We start from the raw sequence: 25,665 nt of genomic DNA on the forward strand, positions 1-25,665 counted from the left end.
TCTATATGCAACCTACAAATAAGTTCATATGCCTATATTGTGGTGGGTGGTTGTATCAGTTTCCTGGGGCTCTTACAACAAAGAACCACAAATTGGGTGGTTTAAACAACAGCACTGTACTATCTCACAGTTCTGGAGGCTGCAAGTTTGAAGTCAAGGTGTCAATAGGGCCATGCTCCCTCCTCTGATCCTGTTGTCCGGGAGAGTCTGGGGTGGCCATCAGTCCTTGGCATTCCCTGGCTTGTAGCTGCAGCCTCTCGAGCTCTGCCTCCATCATCGTGTGGAGTTCTGCTCTCATATGTCCCCTTCTCCTCTAAAAAGGACACAGTCATATTGGTTAGAGCCCCACTATACTCCACTGTGACCTCATCTTAATGAATCGTATCTGCAACAACCCTATTTCCACATAATATCACATTCTGCGGTGCTAGGGGGTTAGAACGTCAATATGTCTTTTTGGGGGGACACAATCCAAACTTTTGCAGTGCTCAGATTTTTTCTTTAACTGATGAAAACCTTACTGGCCTCCTGGGGCGGTGGGGCCAGAGAACAGGAAGCACTCCTGAGACATGTTAAAGGGATAGAATTGGCAATGCTCAGTGACATAGCTCCCCATTCTGTTTCCCTTCTACTTTTGTGGAACCTGTTCTTCTGCCTTCTACCTTTGTTCCTGCACACACCTGTCTTTCCTGCCCTTGAAAGCCTTTGCACTGATGAGGCCCTTCCTGGCTCTGGCATTTGCACGGGGGTTTCCCCCGCAGCTTGATTTCAACCTATGGAATCAGCCCTGCCCCAGTTTCAGAGGAGAGAGGGGAGGGAATGTGATTAACCTGTTCACATCCCCTGCTAATTTTTGCAATAGCTTCTTGGCAGGTGTCTCTTTGCTATTCCAGTCCTCACACTGTTGCCTGGGTCACCTTCCTCAAGCACAGATTAGATCATATTATATCCTTCCTAGAACATTGACAATGCCCAGAAGAAAGTCAAAACATCCAAGATTGCTCATTACCCTCCACTGCGTGGCCCCATTGCCTTTCTTTTCTTTTCTTACCTTGGAAGAATAATCTTTACTAATGTTCAAAAAAGAAAATTATACATAAGAGGTTAAGGGGATCTTGATGTAAAATGTTTTTTAATAACTTGGGACGCCTGGGTGGCTCAGTGGTTGAACATCTGCCTTCAGCTCAGGGAGTGATCCTGGATCATTTATCCATTCCGGGATCAAATCCCACATCGGGCTCCCCACAGGGAACCTGCTTCTCCCTCTGCCTATGTCTCTGCTTCTCTCTCTGTGTCTCTCATGAATAAATAAATAAAATCTTTTAAAAAATAACTTTTTTGAGGTCTTATTGACAGACACAAATCTGTACATATTTAACGTATGTGCCTTGATGGGCTTGGAGATAAGTATACACCTGTGAAATCGTCCCTATGTCATAAACATATCCATCACCTCTAAAAGTTTCTGCTTGCCTGCTGTCTTCTTGCTTTGCTTTTTTTCCAGATTCCTTAATACATCAAATAACTTTAGTGTCCCCATCCTTGCTCCTGGCAAAGCAGGAGCTTCGGATTAACAGCATTAGTATCACTCGTCATAAAGGCATAATAGTGCCCCCCCCCACCAGACCTACTTATCAGAATCTGCATTTGAATGAACCCAGAAGTGATTTACATGCACATTAAAGACTGAAGAGTGCTGGTCTGCAATCCCACCCGGGCTCCCCAAGGTTGACTGATCATCATAGTCACCTGGAAAGTGTCATAGCTACAGCTATCCAGAGCCTATCCAGATCTACTGGATCAGAATCTCAGAGGATATGGCCCTGGCATCTGATTTTGTTTTCTTCTCTGTTTGGTGAGGTATGATTGACATATAATAGGCTGCACGTATTTAAAATGTATAATATGAGAATTTTGCTATGTGTATACAATCATGAAACTATCACCACCGTCAAGGCAATAAACATATCCATCGCTCCCCAAAAAAGTATCTTTGTGACTCTTGAAAATTGCTCTCTGCTGTCCCTCCCTGTCTTTTCCCTGCCAACTACTGATCATTATAGATTAATTTGTATTTTCTAGAATTTTATAGAAGTGCAATCATAGAGTATGTACTCTATCTTTGGTTCTGTCGGTCAGCATAATTATTTTCAGATTTATTCATGCTCTATGTCTATCAATGGTTGATTCTTTTTTATTGCAAGTGGTATTTGATTGCAGGGGCATACCACAAATTTTCCATTCTCCTGTTGATGGACATTTGAGTTGTTTGCAGTTTGGGGTTATTGCAAATGAAGCTTCTATGAACACTTGTGTGTAAGTACTTGTGTAATCAAATGTTTTCAGCTTTCTCGGGTCAATACCTAGGAATGAAATGGCCAGATCCTATCAGAGGGTATGTTTAACTTTTTAAGAAACTGCCAACTGCTTTCCTGAGATATAAGCTATACAATATACAACTCATTTAAGTATTTAATTCAATGTTTTTTTTTTTTTTTTACTTAATTCACAGATTATATACTCATCATCACAACTGAATTTTACGTTTTTGTTCCCCAAAGAAACCCTGGACCTCTCCCCACTCCTCACCCCATTCTCCCTTTTCCAGCCTTAGGCAACCACTACTACTACTGTCTTTTTAGATTTGCCATTTTGGACATTTCATACAAATGGAATCATATAATATATGATCTTTTGTGATTGGCATTTTTCACTTAGCATAATGTTTCCATTCTTCATTGATGTTGTAGCATATATCAGTGCTTCACTCCTTTTTATTTATTAGACTATAGTCCATTGTGTGGCTATACATGTTTTCTCTACACATTCATCAATTGATGGATATTTGGGTTATTTTCACTTTTTGGATATTACGAATAACACTACTATGAATATCTGTGTAGAACTTTTTGTATTAATCTCTTGGATTTATATCTATAAATGGGATTGTTAGGTTATATGGAAGAAAGTACAGCTTACCCTTCGGGGGTTCTGAGCCCCCTCACACAGTTGAAAATTTGCATGTAATGTTTGACTTTCCCAAAATTTAATAGCCTACTGTTGACCCAAAACCTTACTGATAACATAGTCAATTAACATATATTTTGTATATATTATTATGTACTGTGTTCTTATAATAAAATAAACTAGGGGAAACAGTTAAGAAAACCATAAGGGGGTGCCTGGCTGGCTCAGTCAGAAGAAAGAGCCTATAGGGCAGCCCCGGTGGCCCAGCAGTTTAGTGCCTCCTTTAGCCTGGGGTGTGATCCTGGAGACCCGGGATCGAGTCCCACGTTGGGCTCCCTGTATGGAGCCTGCTTCTCCCTCTGCCTGTGTCTCTGCCTCTCTCTCTCTCTCTCTCTCTCTCTCTGTGTCTGTCATGAATAAATAAATAAAATCTTAAAAAAAAAAAAAAAAAGAAGAGCATGTAGTCACATGATCTTGAGGTCATGAGTTTGAGCCCCATGTTGGGTATGGAGATTACTAAAGGCAAAAAACAACAACAAAACTTAAAGAAAATCATAGGGAAGATAAAATACATTTACAATACTGTGCTGTATTTATTGGGAAAAAATCTGCATAAGGGTGGACCTGAGCAATTCAAACCTGTGTTGTTCAAGGGTCATCCGTAGTAACATTTTACACCTTCACCAGAAGTTCTAGCTCTTCCACAATTCTCAACACTTGCTAACATCAGTTTTTTTAAATTTTAGTCAGTCTATTGGGTGTATGAAGGTATCTCACTGGGATGGATGGATTTATTATTTTTTTTATATTTAAAAAAATTATTTTGGGAGCATCCAGGTGGCTCAGTTGGTTAAGTAGCCAACTCTTCATCTCAGTTCAGGTCTTGATCTCAGGGTTATGAGTTCAAGCCCTGCACTGGGCTCTATGCTGGGTGTGGGGCCTACTTGAAAATTTAATAATTAAAAAAATAAAAGACATTTTATTTTTGAGTAATCTCTCTACCCAATGCAGGGCTTGAACTCACAACCCTGAGATCCAAAGCCAAATGCTCCACTGACTGAGTCAGCCAGGTGTCCCTCTCACTGGGTTTTAATTTGCATTTCCTAACAATTAATGATGGTGAATATATTTTCATGTGCTCATTTGCTATCCACATATCTTCTTTTGGGGTAAGGTATCTGTTAAATCTTTGCCCATTTAAAATTGGATTATATTCTTTATTATATATAATAATGTATATTCTGATTATAAGTCCTTTATCAGATATATGACTTGCAAATATTTTCTCCTAGTCTGTTGCTTGTCTTTTCATGTTCTTAATATTATCTTTTGAAGAATAGGAGTTTTAAAGTTTTGGTGTATAACTTATCACTCTGTAAATTTTAGGAATTGTGCTTTCAGAGTCAACTCTTGAACATTTGTGTGTATGTGTGGGGGGGGGTCAGATTTATCTCCATATTTTATATTTTTGATGTGCTGTAAAGTACTATTTAAAAATTTTCTATTTCCAATTCTTCACTGCTATGACATGGAAATAAAGTTGATTTCTTTGATCTATCCTCCAATTTAATTCACTTATTATTTCTAGTAAACAGTATCTTCCCTAGGAATTTAAGTAATTAGGCAAAATCTTGTGGGTTTGTTCATGTTCTCACCATTTCCAATGCCCTCCATTCCTTAGTATAATTTCATATTTTCATTTGACATTTTTTCCTTCTGCCTGAGGATTTCCTTTAACATTTTTAAATTAAATATTTATTTATTTATTTATCTATCTATTTATTTATTTATTTATTTGAAAGAGTGTGTGAGCAAGTGGGGGGAGGGGCAGAAGGAGAGAGAATCTTGAAGCAGACTCTGCTGAACACAGAGCCCAAAGTGGGGCTCAATCCCAGGACCCTGACATCATGACCTGAGCCCAAAACAAGAGTTGGCCACTTAACTGATTGAGCCACCCAGGTGCCCCTCCTTTAACATTTCTTGTATGAGTCTGCTGTTTATCTATTCTTTCAGCCTTTGTATGTCTGAAAAAAGAATCCTTATTTTGCCTTTCTTTTTGAAATATATTGTTATTAGGCACAGAATTCTAGCTTGACTGTATTTTTTTGTTCAATGGCTTAAAGACGGTGCGCTCTACTGTTTATTCATTTGCATCATTTCCAATGAGAAATCAGCTACCATCCCTATCTTTGTTCCTTAGTAGGAAACATGTCTTTTTACTCCGGTTGCTTTTAAGATTTTCACTGCTTTTGAACAATTTGATTTTGTTGTGACTTGGTATAGTTTTATAAATGTTCGCAGTGCTTGGGGTTTGTTGAAATTCTTGGATTGGTTGATTTATAGTTTTCATAAAACTTTGGAAAAAATTTGGCCATAATTTCTTCAATTATTTTTTCTGTACCTGACTTCTCTCCTCTTCTTTGGGGACTCCAATTATGTATGTATTAGGTTGCTTGAAATCGACTCACAGCTCTTTGATGCAGTATTTATTAAAAAAAAAAACTTCTCTATGTGTTTCATGTTGGATACTTTTACTACTATGTCTTCATGTTCACTATCTTTTCGTCAGTACTGTCTAATGTGTCATTAAACTCTACTGATGTATTTTTTCATCTTAGACATTGTAGTTTTTGTCTTTAGAAATTTGAGTGTTTTGTATCTTGTATGTCTCAATTTTTTTTAATTTTTTTTTTTTAATTTATGATAGGAACACAGTGAGAGAGAGAGGCAGAGACACAGGCAGAGGGAGAAGCAGGCTCCACGCACCGGGAGCCTGATGTGGGATTCGATCCCGGATCTCCAGGATCACGCCCTGGGCCAAAGGCAGGCGCCAAACCGCTGCGCCACCCAGGGATCCCTGTATGTCTCAATTTTTGAACATACAGTATTACAGTCGTAGTAATTATTTATTCCCATTATCGGCTAAAACTTACACTTGTGTTAGTTTGGGAATGTTTTAATTGATTGCTTTTTCTTTTTCTTATGGGTCATATTTTCCTGTTTCTTTGCATATCTGACCATTTTTGTTTGGATGCTAGACATTTAATCTTTGGATGGTGGATATTACTGTATTCCTTTTTTTAAAATTTTTATTTATTTATGATAGTCACACACACACACACACACAGAGAGAGAGAGAGAGAGAGAGAGAGAGAGAGAGGCAGAGACATAGGCAGAGGGAGAAGCAGGCTCCATGCACCGGGAGCCCGATGTGGGATTCGATCCCAGGTCTCCAGGATCGCGCCCTGGGCCAAAGGCAGGCACTAAACCGCTGTGCCACCCAGGGATCCCTATTATTGTATTCCTATAAGTATTCCTTAAATTTGTTCTGGAACACAGTTACTTGGAAGTAGTTTGAAACTTTTTGGTAAGATTTGCTAGATGAAACTGTGTTTTTGAGTCATGGTTAGTGTGATTATTACCCATTACTGGTGTAGGATCCTTCTGTGTACTTTACCCAATGCCCCATGAATTATGAAGTTTTCCAGTTTGGAAAGTTACTTAGCCTCTCTGGTGCTATGTGAGCAAAGCTATTCGTTCTTTCCTTTACTCCTTTCTTTTCTTTTTTTTTTTTTTTTTTTTTGGAAGATTTTCTTTATTTATTCATTCATGAGAGACACAGAAATAGAGAGGCAGAGACACAGGCAGAGGGAGAAACAGGCTCCATGCAGGGAGCCTGATGTGGGACTTGATCCTGGAACTCCAGGATCACACCCTGAGCTAAAGGCAGACACCAACCACTGAGCCACTCAGACATCCTCCCTTTACTCCTTTCTAGTGGCTCTTTCCCTGGCTCAGGTAATTTCCTCTCGTGCTCCTCTCTGGGGTTCCCTCTGTGGTGCTCCTTCTTCTCTGGTGCACTGTCTTGCAAACTCCAGTTGCCTGGGACTATCTGGACTTCAAACTCTATCTCATCAACTTAAAGTTTACTGAGATATACCTGGGTTTCTCCTTCATGTGTTGTAGCCTGTAATCTCTCTCAAGGCAGTAAAGCTGGGCAATCAGACAACTCACCTCATATATTTCTTATATGTCAGGATTCACTGTCCTTTGCTATCTGGTGTCCAGTATTTTGGAGACCACTGTTTCACATAGTCCAGTGCTTTTGGCTGTTCCAAGCGGGAGAGATAATCTTATCCTTATTACTCCATCGTGGCCAGAAGTGGACATTTGTATCTGTTTTAAAAATAAATTACTCATATGATTAAGATGCAACCACCCCAGCCCTAGTCTGAAGGTTGATATTTGAGGACCATTGCCCTAAACCTATTGGACTACTCCTAATTTTTAGTCACCCATATACTTTTGTTTCTATGTTTTTGCTTTTCCAGTTCCCTAAGTCCTGAATACTTTCTCCTTATCTTTTATTTTATTTTATTTTTTTTTACTTTCTCCTTATCTTAAAAATATTTTAGAGTTTAATCAAAACGCTACATCCTCTTTCTCAGAGCAGCAAGGCTTCCACCTCTCTGCTGAAAAAGAAATCATTCCTTTCTAAGTGCTTTCATAGTAAATTCACTACTTTTAAGAAATCATAGTAGTTATTTTATTCTGCATCTTATAATTGTTTACTCATCTGTAAGATTCCTAAGGCCACTTTGTCTTTCTTGCACAAAGCAGGTATTACATTGTATCCTAAGGAATGAAGGCGAGCCTTAAGAGCAAAAAACTAAGTAGTAGAACAAAGCAGTACAGAGAGAGCAACTTAGAGTTTGACTTTAGGTGATTTGAAAGTCTTGTTTTCGCTCAGGAAATCTAAGATCCGGTTGGCAAATAGGTTTCCTGTTGTTTGGCGAATCTGATTAATACTATGTTGAAACGGGTTCTGAGACCACATCTTGACTCCATGAGAAAGCCAGCCATCAGATAATGAAATGTTGGAATATCTCAGGTATTTGGATAGTTTTGACTAAATGCTTGCAATATTTTGAAACAATAGCTAACAAGTACATAATGCGTGTCAGGCAGCGTTCTAAGTACGATGCACATATCAATTCATTTACTTTCCCTGACAATGCATTCAGGTAATTTCTATTAATATTCTCTTTATGTAGGGAAACGGGCACAGAAAGATTAAGAGACTTGCTCATGTCACACAGGTTGTAATTTCAGCACTAGAGTTTGTGCTCTTGTCCCTGTTACACTGCCCTCATGCTGAACATTTATTATTTCAGAAAAATTAAGGTAGTTAGGTCACATAGCTATACCTTTATAGGATGGAAGAGACAAACAAAATTACTTTGTTGCTTGTTAATATGATAATGGTCCAGACTTCCCAACTTCCACCTCATATTAGAAAGATTTATCTTTCATGATTCTTACAATTATGTGTCATCCTTTGTTTTTTATTTCTTTAGGGTCCCTTGCCAGCTCCATTTTTTACCCGCTCAGATATCTTGTGGGTGCTTCAGGAGGAGTCTATGCTCTGATGGGAGGCTATTTTATGAATGTTCTGGTGGTAAGAACTTTGGGAATGGAATCTTTGAATTTTTTTGTTCTTTTAAAGAGTAACTAGTATTTGGTTCAGGGAATCTTCATCATATTTACTGAGCACTCATCTTCCTTCTGGGCACCAGAATTTTCCTTTTATATTTTAATCTCTTTTTTTTTTCTGATCTCAAAAGTGATGAATACTAAAAAAAAAAAAAAAAATTAAGTTGAAAAATAGTCAAAATCTCAAATATTGTATCTGTTAACAGTTTACTGTACATCCTTTTAAACCTTTTTCTATATGTATTCAAAATCCTGCCAAAATGAAGGCTACAAAAATGGACCCACTCTTAAAAATACCATTCTACATCTTAACATAGTTACCTTGATCCCATCTACCCATATCAGTACACAGAAATCACTTCAATCTCTTCAAGTGCTCCACAGTGCACTAGCTAGGCTGCATCCTGATTTAATCCTTCAATGAAAAGAAATTGGGGTGACTCCACCTATTCACACTTGTAGGTAATGCTGTAAGGATGTTCTCTTACATTTATCTTTTTGCATTTGTGTGTGTGTGTGTGTGTGTGTGTATTTTGGTAGGATAAATTCCTAGATATGGATTTACTGGGTGAAGGGTTTAAATTTTCATAGATAAATGCCAAATTGCCCTCCAAAGCTGGCATACCATGATATAGTATGTAAGAATGCCAACCACTTTCTAAAACAGCCTATAGTGTAATTCCTAACTAGTTCTTAAATCATTTAACCATGTAGGTATGTATACTTTATAAGAATACTCTAGGAGGAAAATAGGAAGCAATTATAAAACTATTCCAAAAATAGAAGTTATTTAGAAAAATGTTTTTCAAAATTTGGATTGCAACCCATTAGTGGTTGAGCAGTTTAAGAATTGTGACCAAAAATTAATCAAAAAGAGGGGCACCTGGCTGGCTCAGTGGGTACAGCACATGACTCTTAATCTTGAGGTCATGACATCAAGCTCCATGTTGGGCATCGAGCCTTAAAGTAATAAAAAAATTAAGAAAATTAAAAAGAAAAAATTACAAAAATTTCAACATATATCACACATAATACTGGCTCTGTATGTACTGGATTGTTATGTAAATTGTTTCTGTAGGCTTTGATCATGGCAGTTTAAAAATAATTGATTTAGAATAAACTTGGGTATTTTAGTGTCTACTCTTTGGGAAGAGAGTCAATAAATTGAAGAGGAAAGGAGAAGTAACTCAATAAATTAAAGTGGAGATGTCTTTCTGATTCAGTAGTTATTTTTTAAATTTTTAAAAAAGGTTTTATTTATTTATTCAGAGACACAGAGATTGAGATGCAGAGACACAGGCAGAGAGAGAAGCAAGCCCCATGCTGGGAGCTTGACGTGGGACTAAATCCCAGGTCTCCGGGATCATGCCCTGGGCCAAAGGCGGCGCTAAACCACTGAGCCACCAGGGCTGCCCATCAGTAGTTCTTTTTTTTTTAAACATAATTTATTTATTTGGGGGGGGGCATGAGTGGGGTGAGGGGCAGGGGGAGAGGGAGAAGCAGGTTCCCCACTGGGCAGGGTGCCCAGTGGGAGCCTTGATCCTGGAACCCCAAGATCACAATCTGAGCTGAAGGCAGATGCTTAACCAACTGAGCCACCCAGGTGCCCTGACTCAGTTGTTTTTTGGTAACACAGAAGGGTACTGAAACTGGACTGAGATTTTTTTTTTTTAAGTTTATGTATTTATTTTGAAAAGAGAGGGGGAGAATAGGCAGAGAGGCAGAGGGAGAGAGAATCTCAAGCTGACTCCCTTTGGCTGAGCACAGAGCCCCACACAGAACCTGATCTCACGGCCCTGAGATCATACATGACCTGAGATGAAATCAAGAGTCAGATACCCAAGTGACTGAGCCACTCAGGTGCCCCTGGACTGAGATTTTTCAACTAAAATCAAACTTGATCTTTTTAACCAATATTTTAAATTCTTTTAAATTATCTAAAAGAATTAAGGTAATACTCAAATTTTAACTAACTCCATTGGGAAAGAGGATAAAGTATTGAATGAATATTAACCAATAAAACCTTAAAAATATTTCATCAGTTAGTTTGACAGCATCTATCATCTATCTATCTATCTATCTATCTATCTATCTATCTATCATCTATCTATCTATCATATCACTGACATGTGAAGTATTGATTTCATATTACTTATATTTATATTTTTTTCCTGCTAATGTAATTATGTCTATTTCATATCATGGAGTTAAATATTCATTTTGTTCTCCAAAGTGCACCAGCATTGTACTTCCCAAATACATTTGAAAACTGGCTGCAACAGCATTGCTTTATTTTGCAAATATTTGATACTCAAACTTCAAATGAAAAAGCAGATGGAGAGAGAGTACAGTTGAAATTTCATTGGCCAATAGATAGCTTACATTATTTTTATTTATCTCTTTACAAGAATTTTCGAGAAATGATTCCTGCCTTTGGAATTGTCAGACTACTGATCATCATCCTTATAAGTAAGTTTGTTTTGTGAACACTTCACACCTATAGTGTTATTGGTTTGACCTCCAGAGGGCCTCACTTTTCCTAAACACTAGCATGGAGTGACAAAGAACTGTGGCTCCATAGCCCTAAGCAGAAAGGTCCATGGAGGAGTTTTCACAGACACCCATGGGTGGCTTTTAGAGGTGGCTCAGTAATGAGTTTTTGCTTTTTGTTTCTTTCTGGAGTGGGGGAAGTCAAGAGAGCAGAGCTTTAGGTACTCTGTCTACTTTAACCACAACAGTTTCATTTATGTTTCTTTTTCTTTTTTCATTTATGTTTTATATATTGGATTTTTCTCATTCATACATTGGACCCTGTATATGATTTTGTCTGAAATGGGGAAAGCTTGAAAACCACTGACATAATCTGTTTTCTTCCTCAATTTATACATTGTCAGATTAAAAAAAAAAAAAAAAAAAAGAACAAAACACCGATCTAGGATCTAAGCACAGAGTGGGTGGCTTAGGGTTGAAGACAGAGGCAGAGGGTCCAGGAACAAGCAGGATGGCGAATGTGGCTTTTGAAATCTCTAAGAATTATAGCAGAGAATTACATGCTGAGGGAATTTAGGAAGGGTGCTCAATCTGGAGAGGAGGTGGAATTTTAGCTGAGTCGGAATGTCAGGGCAGATTCTGGGTGGGGGCAGGCCACCCAGGGTAGAAGAAGGAGGAGCCAGGGCAGGGCTAGTAACTCATGTTTCTGCACCTGCTCTGGTTGAAGCTGTAGCCGCACAGGGGAAGACAGACCCTGGGTCAGACTGTAGGGTCACGCTTGGAGGCCAAGATGGAGGTGATGCTTGATAAAACCGAAGATTTGGGCTGTCCACATGAAAGGAAGAAATGAAAAAAAAAAAAAAGAAAGAAAGAAAAAGAAAGGAAGAAATGGTTCTGCTAATGGGTATCAGGAGTTCAATTATCCACATTGCTGGGAACAGGGCCAACTACCTCTGAGCAAAGACACTAAATCCAGCTTATGGGCACTTCCGCTGTAAACACAAGACTCATCCTGAGAGAAGATAAGTGACTTGTTTATAGGTCACATATACTCTACGTAATATTTTTGTCCCTGAGAAATTGAAAATGGGAGGGAAAGTTGTGAGCACAGAAGGGAGAGCAAGTGTCTGGGCTTGGTGAGGAGAATCGCTGTGCAGCAGAGCTGCCACCTGGGCTGTTAAGCGTCACAACCAGGACCAAGGGACAAATCCTGTGACCAAAAAATGTTGCCACACACAAGTTACCCGGTTTTCAATCTGTTTCTTTTAGGTAATTATGAATGACTTTGTAAAGGGAGCCTCAGACCCTTGATGGGGAAATGGTTTTAATACTCTTCAGTGTTGGAGTAAAAACCCTTTCCTTATGCACGGGGAGGCTCCAAAAATAGTTTATGTAACATTATGTCATTCCTGAGGTAAGTAATAAAGTCACTTCATTTTACAAAGTAGCTAAGACCCCTTAGCGTTACCCTTCCCTTCTCCTTGGCACGGGCCACTTCTGAAAGTTCTTTGGCCTGGTTTACCTGCAACTGAAGATGAGGAAAGTTGCAACACACGTTAGAGTAACAAAATATGAGTATTTAAAAAATTTTAAACACATTTCCTTGGGAAAATGTATAGTTTTTAAAAAAGGGCAAAAAAAAGGTGAATTATTATTAATTATGAAGGCTAGTTGGCCTTAAGTACCTTCCTTCATGAAGCCTTATTTTTGGATGTGTCTTCTAGTAAGGCAACTGGGCTTCCCTTTTGAAAAAGGAAATCCTGCATTTTCACCTTTCAAAAAAAAATCCATGTAAAGGCAACTTCTCTTAAAATCAGTGTCAGATTTTCAGTGAGGACAATGAGTTGGTTTATTGGAACAGAAGCTTCTTTTCAGGTGGGAGACATGATTGCAGCGGATGTAGAAGCAAGCTCCCCTGGGAAGCAGAAGGACCTGGGCAGAGATATGGAGGAAGAGCCTGAGCAGAGAGAAAGAGATTGGAGAAACTGACAGTTGAGGGTCACAAAAACTTTCTGAAAGGAGGCCTCCTCCTGTGGATGACAACGAGGCCAGAGTAACTGCTTCCAGTAAGTCAGCCCTGTCCCATGGGGTGGTTTTCTTAGACTTTCCTAGTTCTGTCTCTGTGGTGTGCCTTTACACTGGATTAGGAGATTCACAAGAGGATCGAAAATACAACACAGCCGAATTTAATCCAGTGTGTTGTGTAATAGTCATTTACAGTTAAATTACTATTGAGTACTTCCTCGACCTCCATTCCGGTCTAGTCACTTGAACATCATCAATACTGTCCTGAAAAGGGAAATGAGCCACAACACGGGGTCGTGATGCTATTTTCCCAAAGGCAAGGACTAGGCCTTTCCATCTGCGAGGACACGACAGCTCACTAAGTGGAGCACAGGGTGGGGTGGGGACAGTGGGTGTGGAATGTGACAGCTGTACAAGAGGTTTCCAAGTGCAGGGCACACGGAGGGCGGAGTTCTTCTAGGCCAAGAGACCCCCAGGATCTGGCTTCTTTGAAGGAGATCCAAGTTCTGGCTTTCACTGTCCCATTGGAGATGTGGACGCATGTCATTCCTTGGTCCGTCTTCAGTGCTCCTGGTGGGGGAGAGAGGGGCCTCCACAGCCAGACTGCTTACGGTTCGGATCCTGCCCCCGCCTCTGAGCTGTGTGGCCTTGGATGAGTACTTACCCTGGGTATTTTGGTTTCCCTATGGATAAGATGCCACCGTCATTTCTCGCCCGGACTGGTGCAGTATCAGTTGTCTCCTGCTCCGTCCTTACTCCCTTCCAGTCCTCCCTGTAGGGCAGCGAGAACAATCTTGTGAAAACATGAGTTGAATCATATCACTCCTGTGCTCAGACACCTTCCTAGGTTTCCTGCCACTTGGAGTCAAAGCCCTTACAGTGGGCCATAAAGCCCCTACAGGATTTGTCCCCTGTTCCACGCCTATCATTTTATCCCTACTTATAGTCCAGAGTCACCTGGAGGTCTTGTTAAAACACAGACTTTGGAGCCTCATCTTCAGAGTTTTCTGGTTCAGTAAGGCTGGGGTGGGCCTGAGAGTTTTTATTTTATTTTGTTTTATTTATTTTATTTTAATTTAATTTATTTGAGAATTTAAATTTCTACTAAGTTCCCAGGTGAATGTTATTGCTGCTCTTGGAGGGGCAGGGAATCACTCTGAAAATTAGCCAGCCAGCCAGCTCAGCTCCAGCACATCAGGCACAGTCCTGCCTCAGGGACTTTGCACTTGCTCTTCCCTCTGCCTGGAAGACTCTTACTTCAGATGTCAGCATGGCTTGCTCTCTGATCTCTGTCAAATGGCATAGTCTCAGTGAGACTGTTCCTGACTCTCCAACTAAACATAACACCCTACTCCCAGCTTTCCTAATCCTCCTTCCTCTCTTTGCATTTTGTCCATTTGATGGAGCATTTAGCGTCATTTGATGTAGTGTATGTTTTACTGGTGTGCCCCAACCTCTCCGCCCCAACTAGACCATCCGCTCTATGAAGCAGGGCTGTTTGGTCTGTTCCCTGCAGTATCTCCACCACCTAGAAGAGTGCCTGGCGCATAGAAGATAACCAGTAGATACAGGTGGGATGAACGCATCTGTAAAATGGGATAATGATATACTTATTTCCTAGGGTCTTTGTGAGGATTAGGGAATTAATACCCATAAAGCTCTTACAGCAGCACCTGGCACAGAGTAAATCTCAATAAATGTTAGCTGCCACCATTATCAGAAGAGAACCCAAAACATCTGGTGTGTTGTTGTGGCGCTCCTGGGGGCTTCATCAGGCTGTTTTTCTTTCTAGTTATGTCGGATATGGGGTTTACTCTCTACAGAAGGTTCTTTGTCCCTGCAGACGGGTCACCGGTGAGTTCAGTTTATTATGTTTTTCAATGAAAGCTTGTTTACCTATCCTATCCAAAAAGGCCCAGCAAATAGGGGCACCCATTTAGGGCAGCCAAACTTCCATTAGGAAGGCAAGCAAATTCCTGAGGAAATCAGACTTTTGGATTGTCCTTTCACTTAACTCTCTCACAGCCCTGATCCCCACCAGCTCTATTTCTCTGCACCTGCCCTGCTGGGAGCAAAACAGGGGAGAAGGAATTTTATAAAAAGCTGATTGGAAAATAGCAATGAAAATTTGGGTCCAGATGACTTGGCAGTAAAAAAAAAAAAAAAAACAAAAAACAAAAAAACAACATAAAAACATAAAAAAACACCTGGCAAAGATTTTCAGTTTTAAGTAGTCTTTGAATTGGATAGTTTGTTTGCATATTTGTGTGTATCCATCATCTGGGTTCTCATTCTGACATTCCATTTATGTGGGGTCAGACACGGCTCCTACTGAGATCCCTTGTGGTCATGCAACACATTCTCTTGACATATAGAACCATCCCGAACATGATGGTGACAGAGAATGAGAAACAGTGGCTCCGTCCTGTGCACTCAGAGAGCTGATGAAATGACATTTTTTGGCTCTGCACGTTCTCAGAACATCTCCTCTCTGTGCACATGGGAGTTTTATGTCTCTTTTGCCTCATTCTCCTTGTTCTGTGAGCTTTTGGGACTCTTGTTTGATGGCATTTGTGTTTTAGGAAGAGGGTGATGCAGCTCGAATATGAAAACAGCATTTTCTTCACTTTTCATTGCTCCCCTCTCCCTCCCCAGGTGTCTTTTGCAGCCCACATTGTAGGCGGATTCGCTGGAATGTCCATAGGTTACACTGTGTTTAGCTGCTTTGATAAGGCACTGCTGAAGGATCCACAATTTTGGATGGCAATTGCAGCTTATTTTGCTTGTGTCTTATTTGCCGTGTTCTTCAACATTTTCCTATCCCCGGCAAACTGACCTGCCTCTCATAGGAAGCAAGTAATGAAAAGAGCCATCTGGGAAAAGAACTGAAGTCTAGGAAGAGACAGAGAAGTCCTTGCAAATGCTGATAGTTTTATAAAGAGGTCAGAACACAACTGAAGTTCTCAGTTTCAAAGACTGTTTACAAAGGGGGTTAGGGTTTAGGGATGGGGATTCTGAAAGCAGGAGGAGGGAAAAGAGAGAGAGGGAGCAGGGGAGGGACGGTAAAAAGCAGGCATTGGCTCTTTCCAGACATGTGGTCTCTTTTTAAAAGAGACTTGCTCTCCTTGGAGGAAATATTATAGAGACTGTTTGATAGAACCCACATATATTGTACTGTGCTGATAATAAAAACTTTTCATACTTGTGTCAGACTATTGATAATCACCTTCAATCACTGTTGGGGTGGACATATCACTGTTTGAGGTGGTTTATATGCATTATTGCTCATCTTTTCAGTGACCCAGAAAGGTGGCTATTACTCTGTATCTGGGGGGAGGACATGGAAACTCATTAAGAAAAATCAAGTAACTTGTCTAAGAGGGCGCAGGATTTAAAGGTTGGTAATGACTCGAAAGCCCATCCTCTCCCCTACTGGTCTAATGATGCTCTTTCCCCCAAATCCTGCAAGTTGTGGGTATCATGGGAGTATAGGAACAAACATTTCTGTGAGTGTGCCATAAGTGGTAGAAATATCTGTAAAAGAAGACTGAAAATTTTCTGGACTGCCAATTTAAGATTCTAGAAGTGTGTCTAGGACCCCAAGGAACCTAGAAGTAGCTTTCTGGTGCATACGAGGCACCTGGACTCTGGATTCTCTCTCTTTTTTTTTTTTTTTTAAGATTTTATTTATTTATTCATGAGAGACATAGAGAAAGAAAGAGAGAGAGGCAGACTCAGGCAGAGGGAGAAGCAGGCTCCATGCAGGGAGCCCGACGTGGGACTTGATCCCAGGACTTCCAGGATCACTTCCTGGGCTGAAGGCGGCACTAAACCTCTGAGCCACCCAGGGATCCCTGGATTCTCTTCCTTTACATGAGTGGCTCTTCTGGGAGTGGGTAGGATTTATTTACAAAAGGTAAAATGTCAGATCTGAAGGCTGAGAAGCCTGTCTCCTTTCTTATTATAGAACCCAGATTGTTGGCCATTTATTCTTTTTTTTTTTTTTAAGTTGGCTTCATGTTGGGACGCCTGGGTGGCTTAGTTGGTTAAGCATCTGACTCTTGATTTTGGTTCAGGTCATGATTTCAGGGTCATGGGATGGAGGCCCCCCCCCCCCCCATTGGGCTCTGAGCTCAGCCTGGAGCCTGCTTGGGATTCACTCTCTCTGTCCCTCTGCCCCTCCCTCCCCCCTCCCTCCCTCTCCTCGCCCCCCCCCCCCCCAAAAAAAAAGTAGGCTCCATGGAGCCCAACACAGGGCTTGAACTCACAACCTTGAGATCAAGACCTGAGCTGAGACCACGAATTAGATGCTTAACCAACTAAGCCACCCAGGCACCTTGGTCAGTCTTTTCCAAAAATAGTAGTTTGGGGCCATGTGAACACAGGAAATACAATTTTTTCTTTCATCATTGGTGTGTTTTATTTATAAACACCTATCTAAACATGTTGCTAAATAAATAAATAAACAAACAAACATGTTGCTGTATCCTGAAAGGAGCATACCTACTCACATAGATATATCGAGAAATGTATTATTTCACCATATTGAGAAAAATGGATCGGAGATTTGTTAAAAAAATGTTTTTCAATTTGAGTATGAGAATATGCATGGGAGTTTTGTGTCTCTTTTGCCTCACCTCCTTGTTCTGCAGGCTTTGGGGCTATGTTTTTGGTTAAACAAAGATGTGAACAAGAAGTTAAAAGAGTCCTTCTTACCTTCCCACCCTGAACCTTCTCTTTTCCCTGGTGATGCCTGCTGTCGACAGCTGGGTGTGTTCTCACAGACCTTTTTCCATCCATGATGCACAGAAAGGAAAATGGATTTGAGTTGAGGCCTGGCTCACTCACTGCAGTGAACGGCACTGAATCTGCTCTGCACCCCCAAAGGGGCAAGTTCAGAGATCATGTTGAAGATACTGTGGGATAATTTCTAAGAATGATTTGCTTCTCAAGAAAGATCTAGGTTAATCTCTGTTCCAGGTAATTAAATATACATATGAAATGCAGGTTTTAACAAGATAAGTGAGATTATACTACATGTATTGCTCTGTAACTTAGTTTATAATGGGACATAGAGACCTTCATTCTCTGAGTTGCTGAAGGATAAAGACGTACTGTGGTTATTTAACCACGCCTCTATTGGACACTCAGGCTACTGATTTTGTACTATTATCAACCCTACTATGTGAACTTCCTAGTATATGCAGTGTGCCTTTGAGCATGATTGCTGAATGAATCTTTTAAGCACCCAGAAGCAGAAATGTTAATTTTCAGATTTAAACTGCCTTTTAAGTAGCTGCATCCATTAATATTCTTATTGAAAGTGGATGATAGTAATTTTCCTCACACTTTTGCAAAAAGCAGGTATTGTAAATCATTGAAAAATTTGCATTTTGATAGTTAAAAAATAAATACTTCACTGAGATTTGTATTTGTCTACTAATGAGGCTTAGTGTTTTCCAAGTTTATTAATAATTTATATATTACATATATGTAATTTATACAATATACAAATATGAATAAATATTTATACTTTTTTCACTGTGAAATAGTTGCATTTAATCTGAAAAGTATCTATTAATTGGCAAAGAAGCCCAGAGAAGGGGTGCCTGGCTTGTTCAGTTGGTAGAGCTCTCTCTCTCTCAAGGTTCTAAGTTTGAGCTCCAGGCTGGGGAGTAGAGATAACTTAAAAATAAAAAATCTTTGGGGCATCTGGGTGGCTCGGTGGGTTGAGTGTCTGCTTTTGGTTCAGGTTGTGATCCCGGGGCCCTGGGATCGAGTCCCACATTGGGCTCCCCGCAGGGAGCCTGCTTCTCCCTCTGCCTATATCTCTGCCCCATTCTGGTCTCATGAATAAATAAATAAAATCTAAAAAACCACCACCAAACAAACAAACAAACAAATAACCTTAAAAAAAAAAAAAAAAAGCCCAGAGGAGAAATATTCATCTGTCATGGTCAACCCATCAGGTCACTAGCTCTGAAGACTTGAGACCTTTAATGACCTAAACGGAAGTCTAATTGTTCATAACAGAAAACTAGACAGAGAAACAATTCATCGAACGATGAAACCATTTTTAGTCAGGGACTTTTTGGTACTAGAAACATGGTTCACATTATCCCAACCAGTACTATTTAATTGGGTTCCCTAGGGGAAAAAATTACTGTTAAAAAAAAAAGCATGCAAACATCTGGTATTTTAAATTTGACATCTCTGAATTATAGAGGAACCATCTGAACAGCTTAATTTGGGGCTTATCACTTCAGTCTTCTAAGCTGCTGTGTTATTAGAAATAGTGGAAATATTCTTCATCTGTCCTGTCCAATAAAGTAGCCACAAGGCACATGCAAGCCCTTACGTTTTAATTAAATTAAAATTAAGTAAGATTAAAAAACTCAGTTCCTGTGTTACACAAATCATGATGCGAGCACCCAATGGCTATCTGTAGTTAGTGGCTACCTTATTGGTCAGTCCAGAGAGAGTTTATTACAACCCAGGGAGGGTTGTAGAAGCAAGAACAATGAGTCCAAATGATTTGAGCTGACGCTGACTCACTGCTCAGACTGAACTTTTCTACACTTGCAAAGGGACACTTTCAGAGAACAAACATGACTTGCTTCTCCGATTTATCTAAACAGGTTTGTGTTAATCTCTGTTTTTGCAAATTAAGAAAGAGTTGTTTGAAATGTTATTTTTTCCTTTTGAATTCTATGGGATTGAATCTGTGTATACTAGTATTCATGTCATTGGATATGAAAGCTTCAGAACCTAAGATTTGTAGCTAAATGATTTACTGCTCCTTCTTTCAGTAAATTCTATGCTTTTGTACTTTAAGGTGAAAAGCAACAACAGCATTTTGGGGGGATTATAGAGGTGCTCATGGTAAAAACAAATTAAAATACATATAATTATAACAAATTAAGTCGACTGTAATCATACACCCAGAGATTATCATAGTATCCTTTTTTTTTTCTTTTTTAAGGTTTTATTCAGTTAAGGCACACCACTTAACTGACGGGGCCTCTCAGACACACCCATAGTTAATACCTTGAGGAGTATCCTTCTAGGCTTTTTTGTATGCATCAGTACATATAAACAAATATACAATTATGGGGTCATACTGTTCTATTTTGTAAACTGAAATGATATATCAAATATCTTTTCTTTTAAAGATTTTATTTATTTGTTCATTAGAGACACACAGAGAGAGAGAGAGAGAGAGAGAGAGAGAGGCAGAGACACAGGCAGAAGGGAGAAGCAGGCTCCATGCAGGAAGCCCGATGTGGGACTCGATCCTGAGACTCCAGGATCACGCCCTGAGCTGAAGGCAGATACTCAACCGCTGAGCCACCCAGGCATCCCTCAAATATCTTTTTATATTAGTAGTATTTATCATTTTTACTGGTTGCATAGTACCATACTATAGATGCACTATTATTGATTATGGACGATACTGTCTTTCTTGTATTGATAATTATTTTGGACATTTTCATTTTGTGATTATTATAAACAATATGAATAATAACATTGTTTACACTTTTAAAGTGTTTTGGATTGTGGATCAAAGAATATACTATCATTAACATTATAAAAGGTAAATAGAGATTTTCTCTAACTCAGGAATACAACTAAATTTAGAAGGTTGATGCTTTTGCAAACCTTTTAAACTGTACTAAGTTTTAGAAAAAGAACTAAAGACTTTAGAACCAGTTATTTAAAAAGCCCAAATGATCACTATTTGACATACCTAATTTAAATAAACTTTTAAGAGAAAACAGATGATTTCTTAACGTTTTTTTCATGCAAATCTCAGTGCACCCAAATAGGAAAAATAACAGTTTAGTAGAATAGGATCTGACTTTAATCTGATTTTTTCCCCACACTGATTTTTAATGCCAGTTCCAGCTGTGTGACCTTGGGTAATTTAAAGATTTTTATTTATTTTTTGTGGGGAGGGGCAGAGGGAGAAGGTGAGAGAGAATCCCAAGCTGACTCTGCGCTTAGTGCAGAGCCTGATATGGAGCTTGATCTCACAACCCTGAGATCATGACCTGAGCCAAAATCAAGAGTTGGATGTTTCGGGGATCGCTGGGTGGCTCAGTGGTTTAGCGCCTGCCTTTGGCCCAGGGTGTGATTCCTGGAGACCCGGGATCGAGTCCCATGTCGGGCTCCCTGCATGGAGCCTGCTTCTCCCTCTGCCTGTGTCTCTGCCTCTCTTTCCCTGTGTCTATCATGAATAAATAAAAAATCTAAAAAAAAAGAAAAAAGGGGATCCCTGGGTGGTGCAGTGGTTTGGTGCCTGCCTTTGGCCCAGGGCGCGATCCTGGAGACCCGGGATCGAATCCCACATCGGGCTCCCGGTGCACGGAGCCTGCTTCTCCCTCTGCCTGTGTCTCTGCCTCTCTCTCTCTCTCTCTGTGACTATCATAAACAAATAAAAATTAAAAAAAAAAAATTAAAAAAAAAAAGAAAGAAAAAAGAAGAGTTGGATGTTTGGTCGACTGAGCCACCCAGGTGCCCTGACCTTGGGTATAATGTAAGGTGTGTCTCAGTTTCTCTATCTGTAAACTGAGGAAACAACATACCTACCTTCTAAGATTTTTGTGATGAACATACCATTTAGCTATAGCATCCCAGTCTTTCTTTATTTTTTATTTTTTTTATAAATCTATTTTTTATTGGTGTTCAATTTGCCAACACATAGAATAACACCCAGTGCTCATCCCATCAAGTGCCCACCTCAGTGCCCGTCACCCAGCCACACCAACCCCCGCCCACCTCCCCTTCCACCACCCCTAGTTCATTTCCCAGAGTTAGGAGTCTCTCATGTTCTGTCTCCCTTTCTGATATTTCCCACTCATTTTTTCTCCTTTCCCCTTTATTCCCTTTCACTATTTTTTATATTCCCCAAATGAATGAGACCGGTACCCTACATGTTCAGAGAAACTTCTCTAGTAACAAACTATAGAAATGATCCCTGAAAGTATAGTCTTAGCATCCCAGTCTCTTATTTAATTGTGTAACATTTTCCTTTACATATAGGATATAGGATACACATTGATATTTTAAAGTTACGAAAACATTCCTCTTTGTATCTTTCCTGTGGGATATAACTTCCTCTTAGAACTAGGATATCTATCTTAATATGGAATGTACTGCTTGATAATCCAAGCATGTAAATTATAATTTGCCCACTGTTCCTTCCACAAAAGCAAGCTAAAGTGTCTTAAATAGGTCAAATATTGTTACAATGAAAAAATATCACCACTACAACAGCCATCAGTTTATTTCAAGAACTATCTAATATCATTCTGGTAGCACAAAAATAGTTGAACATTTTTGGAGTTCTTTCTTTCTTTGCATTAATCTTTAAATTCTATTTTTTTATAAATTTTTATTTACTTATGATAGTCACACAGAGAGATTGAGAGAGAGAGGCAGAGACACAGGCAGAGGGAGAAGCAGGCTCCATGCACCGGGAGCCCGACGTGGGATTCGATCCTGGGTCTTCAGGATCGCGCCCTGGGCCAAAGGCAGGTGCCAAACCGCTGCGCCACCCAGGGATCCCCTAAATTCTATTTTTTTTAAATTTAAATTTTACTTAGTTAACTGAAGTTCATTTTAAGATGATAAAAATGTATACAATTATTCATTAAGGATTTTACAGATATTCATAAATATTACTGAAATTTCTGTTTCGAAAATGCTCAACAACTGCCAGAAAGCCACCAGAAATTTGACACTTATATGTGGATTAAAAAACAAATCTAAATTCTTTAGCAAAAACCAGATCTGTTTCCTCTGGTTTCATTAAGTGCTGTATCTTACTGACTTATCAAAAGAAACCCATTCATTTTCCCTTGAGTGTATAAATGAGGTTTTTAAAAGCACTGACTTTGGTTATAATTTTTATATAATCTTAATAAAGAGGTTTATAAAATCATGTCAGTAGTCTTAGAAACCTCTCCAAAAGTTCTCCGTTAAACAAAGTAAAACAGTAATAAACTTCAGCTAACAATAACAAGATTCCTTTCTTGTAGGGAATCCTACGATTGTTGTTTTTTTTTAAGTTTTATTTACTATTTTAAATAATCTCTATACCCAACATGGGACTTGAACTCACAACCCTAAGATCAAGAGTCACATGCTTTTCTGAGTCAGCCAAACACCCATCTACATTCTATTCTTCATAGAGAATATATACAACCCCCTCCTCCAGGTATCTTTTTTTTTCTTCATTGCATTATGACGTCTAAACATAAGTGATTTTCAATTCCTGATATCTTACATATATTCTTGATAAAATGATCAGTTCTCTAGGGAAAAAGTAGAGCAACCAGTACACTTAGAGAGTGATGCTTTCTTTGTTCATGTTTTGGCCATAGGTTTGCTTTACGAAACAGCACGCCCTTCAGAATAGAAGAATTCATCTGTCTCCTATATGATGGGGTTCAGAGTGAAGATGGCTGAGTAAATAAGCATGGGGAACTGGAATTTCCTTGGAGGCATCCTGGAGGAAGTTCACATCCACTCCACCATAATTGGAAAGATCTGGCTCACTGTCCTGTTCATATTTCGAATGCTTGTTCTGGGTGTAGCAGCTGAAGATGTCTGGAATGATGAGCAGTCTGGCTTCATCTGTAATACAGAACAACCTGGCTGCAGAAATGTGTGCTATGACCAGGCCTTTCCTATCTCCCTCATTAGATATTGGGTTTTGCAGGTGATATTTGTGTCTTCACCGTCCCTGGTCTATATGGGCCATGCTTTGTACCGACTGCGGGTTCTGGAGAAAGAGAGGCAGAGGAGGAAAGCTCAACTGAGAGGAGCACTGGAGGGGGTGGGGTTTGAAGTACCTGGGGATCGGAGAAGACTGGAGCAAGAACTCTGTCAGCTGGAACAAAGGAAACTAAATAAAGCTCCACTCAGAGGAACCCTGCTTTGCACTTATGTGGTACACATTTTCACTCGCTCTATGGTTGAGGTTGGGTTCATGATTGGACAGTATCTTTTATACGGATTTCATTTACAGCCTTTATTTAAATGCCATGGCCACCCATGTCCAAATGTAATTGACTGCTTTGTCTCAAGACCAACAGAAAAGACAATATTCCTATTATTTATGCAATCTATAGCCACTGTTTCACTTTTCTTAAATGTTCTAGAAATTTTCCACCTCGGTTTTAAAAAGATTAAAAGAGGGCTTTGGGGACAATATAAGTTGAAGGATGAGCATAATGAATTCTTTGCGAACAAGTCAAAACAAAATCTTGCCAAATATCAGAGCACATCTGCATACTCACTGAAGGGATTCTCTTCTGCACCTGATTATTATCTCTTAATGGAAAAGCAAAAACACCCAGCAGCGTGTCCTAGTTTAAGTTCACCCGCATTTCAGGCAGATCCTGACAACCACAGTGGAAATGATGAGAAATGCATTTTAGATGAACAAGAAACTGTACTTTCTGATGAGATGCGTACACTTAGTGCTACGTGTAGTCATCTTCAACACATCAGCTCATGTAATAATGAAGACACTCATAAAATATTTAGAAGAGAAGTGGGTACCCCATTAAAGGAAAAGAGAGAAATGGCCTGCAAAGACGGCAAAAGGAACCACTGCTCTAGAGGTCATTGTTCTATTCCAGGTGTTGCTATAGAACTGGACAATCACATGGGGCAGTCATCCCAAACAGCTTTCCCTCCGCCTGCTCAGGGTGCTTGGGAACAGTCGTGGCTTAGCACGACATGGGGTCCCTCTCCTGAAGAGGAAAATCAGGGGTCACCCCCTAAAGGAAACCTCAAGGGTCAGTTCAGAGAGGGCACGATTAGAACCCTTCCCCCTTCGCAGGGAGACTGCCAAGCACCTGACATTTCAGACACTCCTGATTCTTTGGGACAGTTGACCTTCGAATCTGATTTGGTCAGAGGCTGCAATAATCCTACTGCTTGTCCTCCAAATCATTCAGTGTTGCTGACAAACCACCTCACTGGCAGGCGGGCTCCCACAGACCTTCAGATCTGAGCAGCTGTGGGCTCCTAGACTTTCTGCATAGTTATCACAGAGGTGGCCTAGTGGTGGTGGAGCACAGGTAAGGGCAGCTCTAAAGACCAGCTGTTCCGACAGACCATTGCAAACCCATCTCAAAAAGAAAAACACGCATCAATTCTGAATGGCGAAGGGGCAGTTTTAAATTCAAAGCCATAGTTACCAAATCAGGGTTACTGCTTCACAGGCTCCCTTCAGAATCCATGAAAACTGATTCTTGCAAAGTCACAAATTCAGAACTGAGGCTTCACGGTTTGGAACGAGGTTTTTCCTTGAAGGAAGTACAGCCTTGGGAGATGGTTCTGGATCTACATCATCCTCCCTTTTGGTTGCGAATCTTTTATTTCTGGACGATGGTTAAATTGTTTGTCAATGGGACTTAATTTAGTTTCCTTATAGACTGCAACTTGCTGCCTCTTGAGTGTAACGATGACGTTGCTATCTAGTAAATAAAATCTTAAAAAAAATCGGTGGCTTCAGAGCATCGTGATTCATTGCCCAAGTTGGCGGGCGTAGCTCCACACTCCCTGGTTCCTCTAACCACTTCACTCACCAGCGCCTACCTTGCAGGAGAATGAAAAGAAGAAATTCTTTTAAAAGAAGAAATTCTGTTAAACAGGTTTAACACCGGCACCCAGTAC

The 25,665-nt window shown here is 39.9% G+C and overlaps 2 protein-coding genes and 1 pseudogene across 2 annotated transcripts in view; 2 read left to right on the forward strand and 1 right to left on the reverse strand.

The window, feature by feature from the left end:
- RHBDL2 (rhomboid like 2) overlaps positions 1–15,940 on the forward strand; it is a 46,553-nt gene extending 30,613 nt beyond the window's left edge. The window contains 4 exon segments of the mRNA XM_025991712.2: positions 8,325–8,425; positions 10,869–10,929; positions 14,768–14,829; positions 15,631–15,940. Of these exon segments, the coding sequence (XP_025847497.1) occupies positions 8,325–8,425; positions 10,869–10,929; positions 14,768–14,829; positions 15,631–15,810 (404 nt within the window). The 3' untranslated portion in view covers positions 15,811–15,940.
- Positions 15,941–21,862: 5,922 nt separating this feature from the next.
- LOC112915111 (small nucleolar RNA U3) lies at positions 21,863–21,968 on the reverse strand (annotated as a pseudogene).
- A 1,487-nt stretch (positions 21,969–23,455) lies between these two features.
- On the forward strand, positions 23,456–25,000 carry GJA9 (gap junction protein alpha 9). The gene has a single exon (XM_025991710.2). It carries the CDS (start codon positions 23,456–23,458, stop codon positions 24,998–25,000), a length of 1,545 nt encoding a protein of 514 aa, XP_025847495.1.
- The last annotated feature ends 665 nt before the right edge of the window (positions 25,001–25,665 follow it).

This window comes from Vulpes vulpes, chromosome 10 (genome assembly GCF_048418805.1).
Source record: "Vulpes vulpes isolate BD-2025 chromosome 10, VulVul3, whole genome shotgun sequence".
NCBI classification, from domain to species: Eukaryota; Metazoa; Chordata; class Mammalia; order Carnivora; family Canidae; genus Vulpes; species Vulpes vulpes.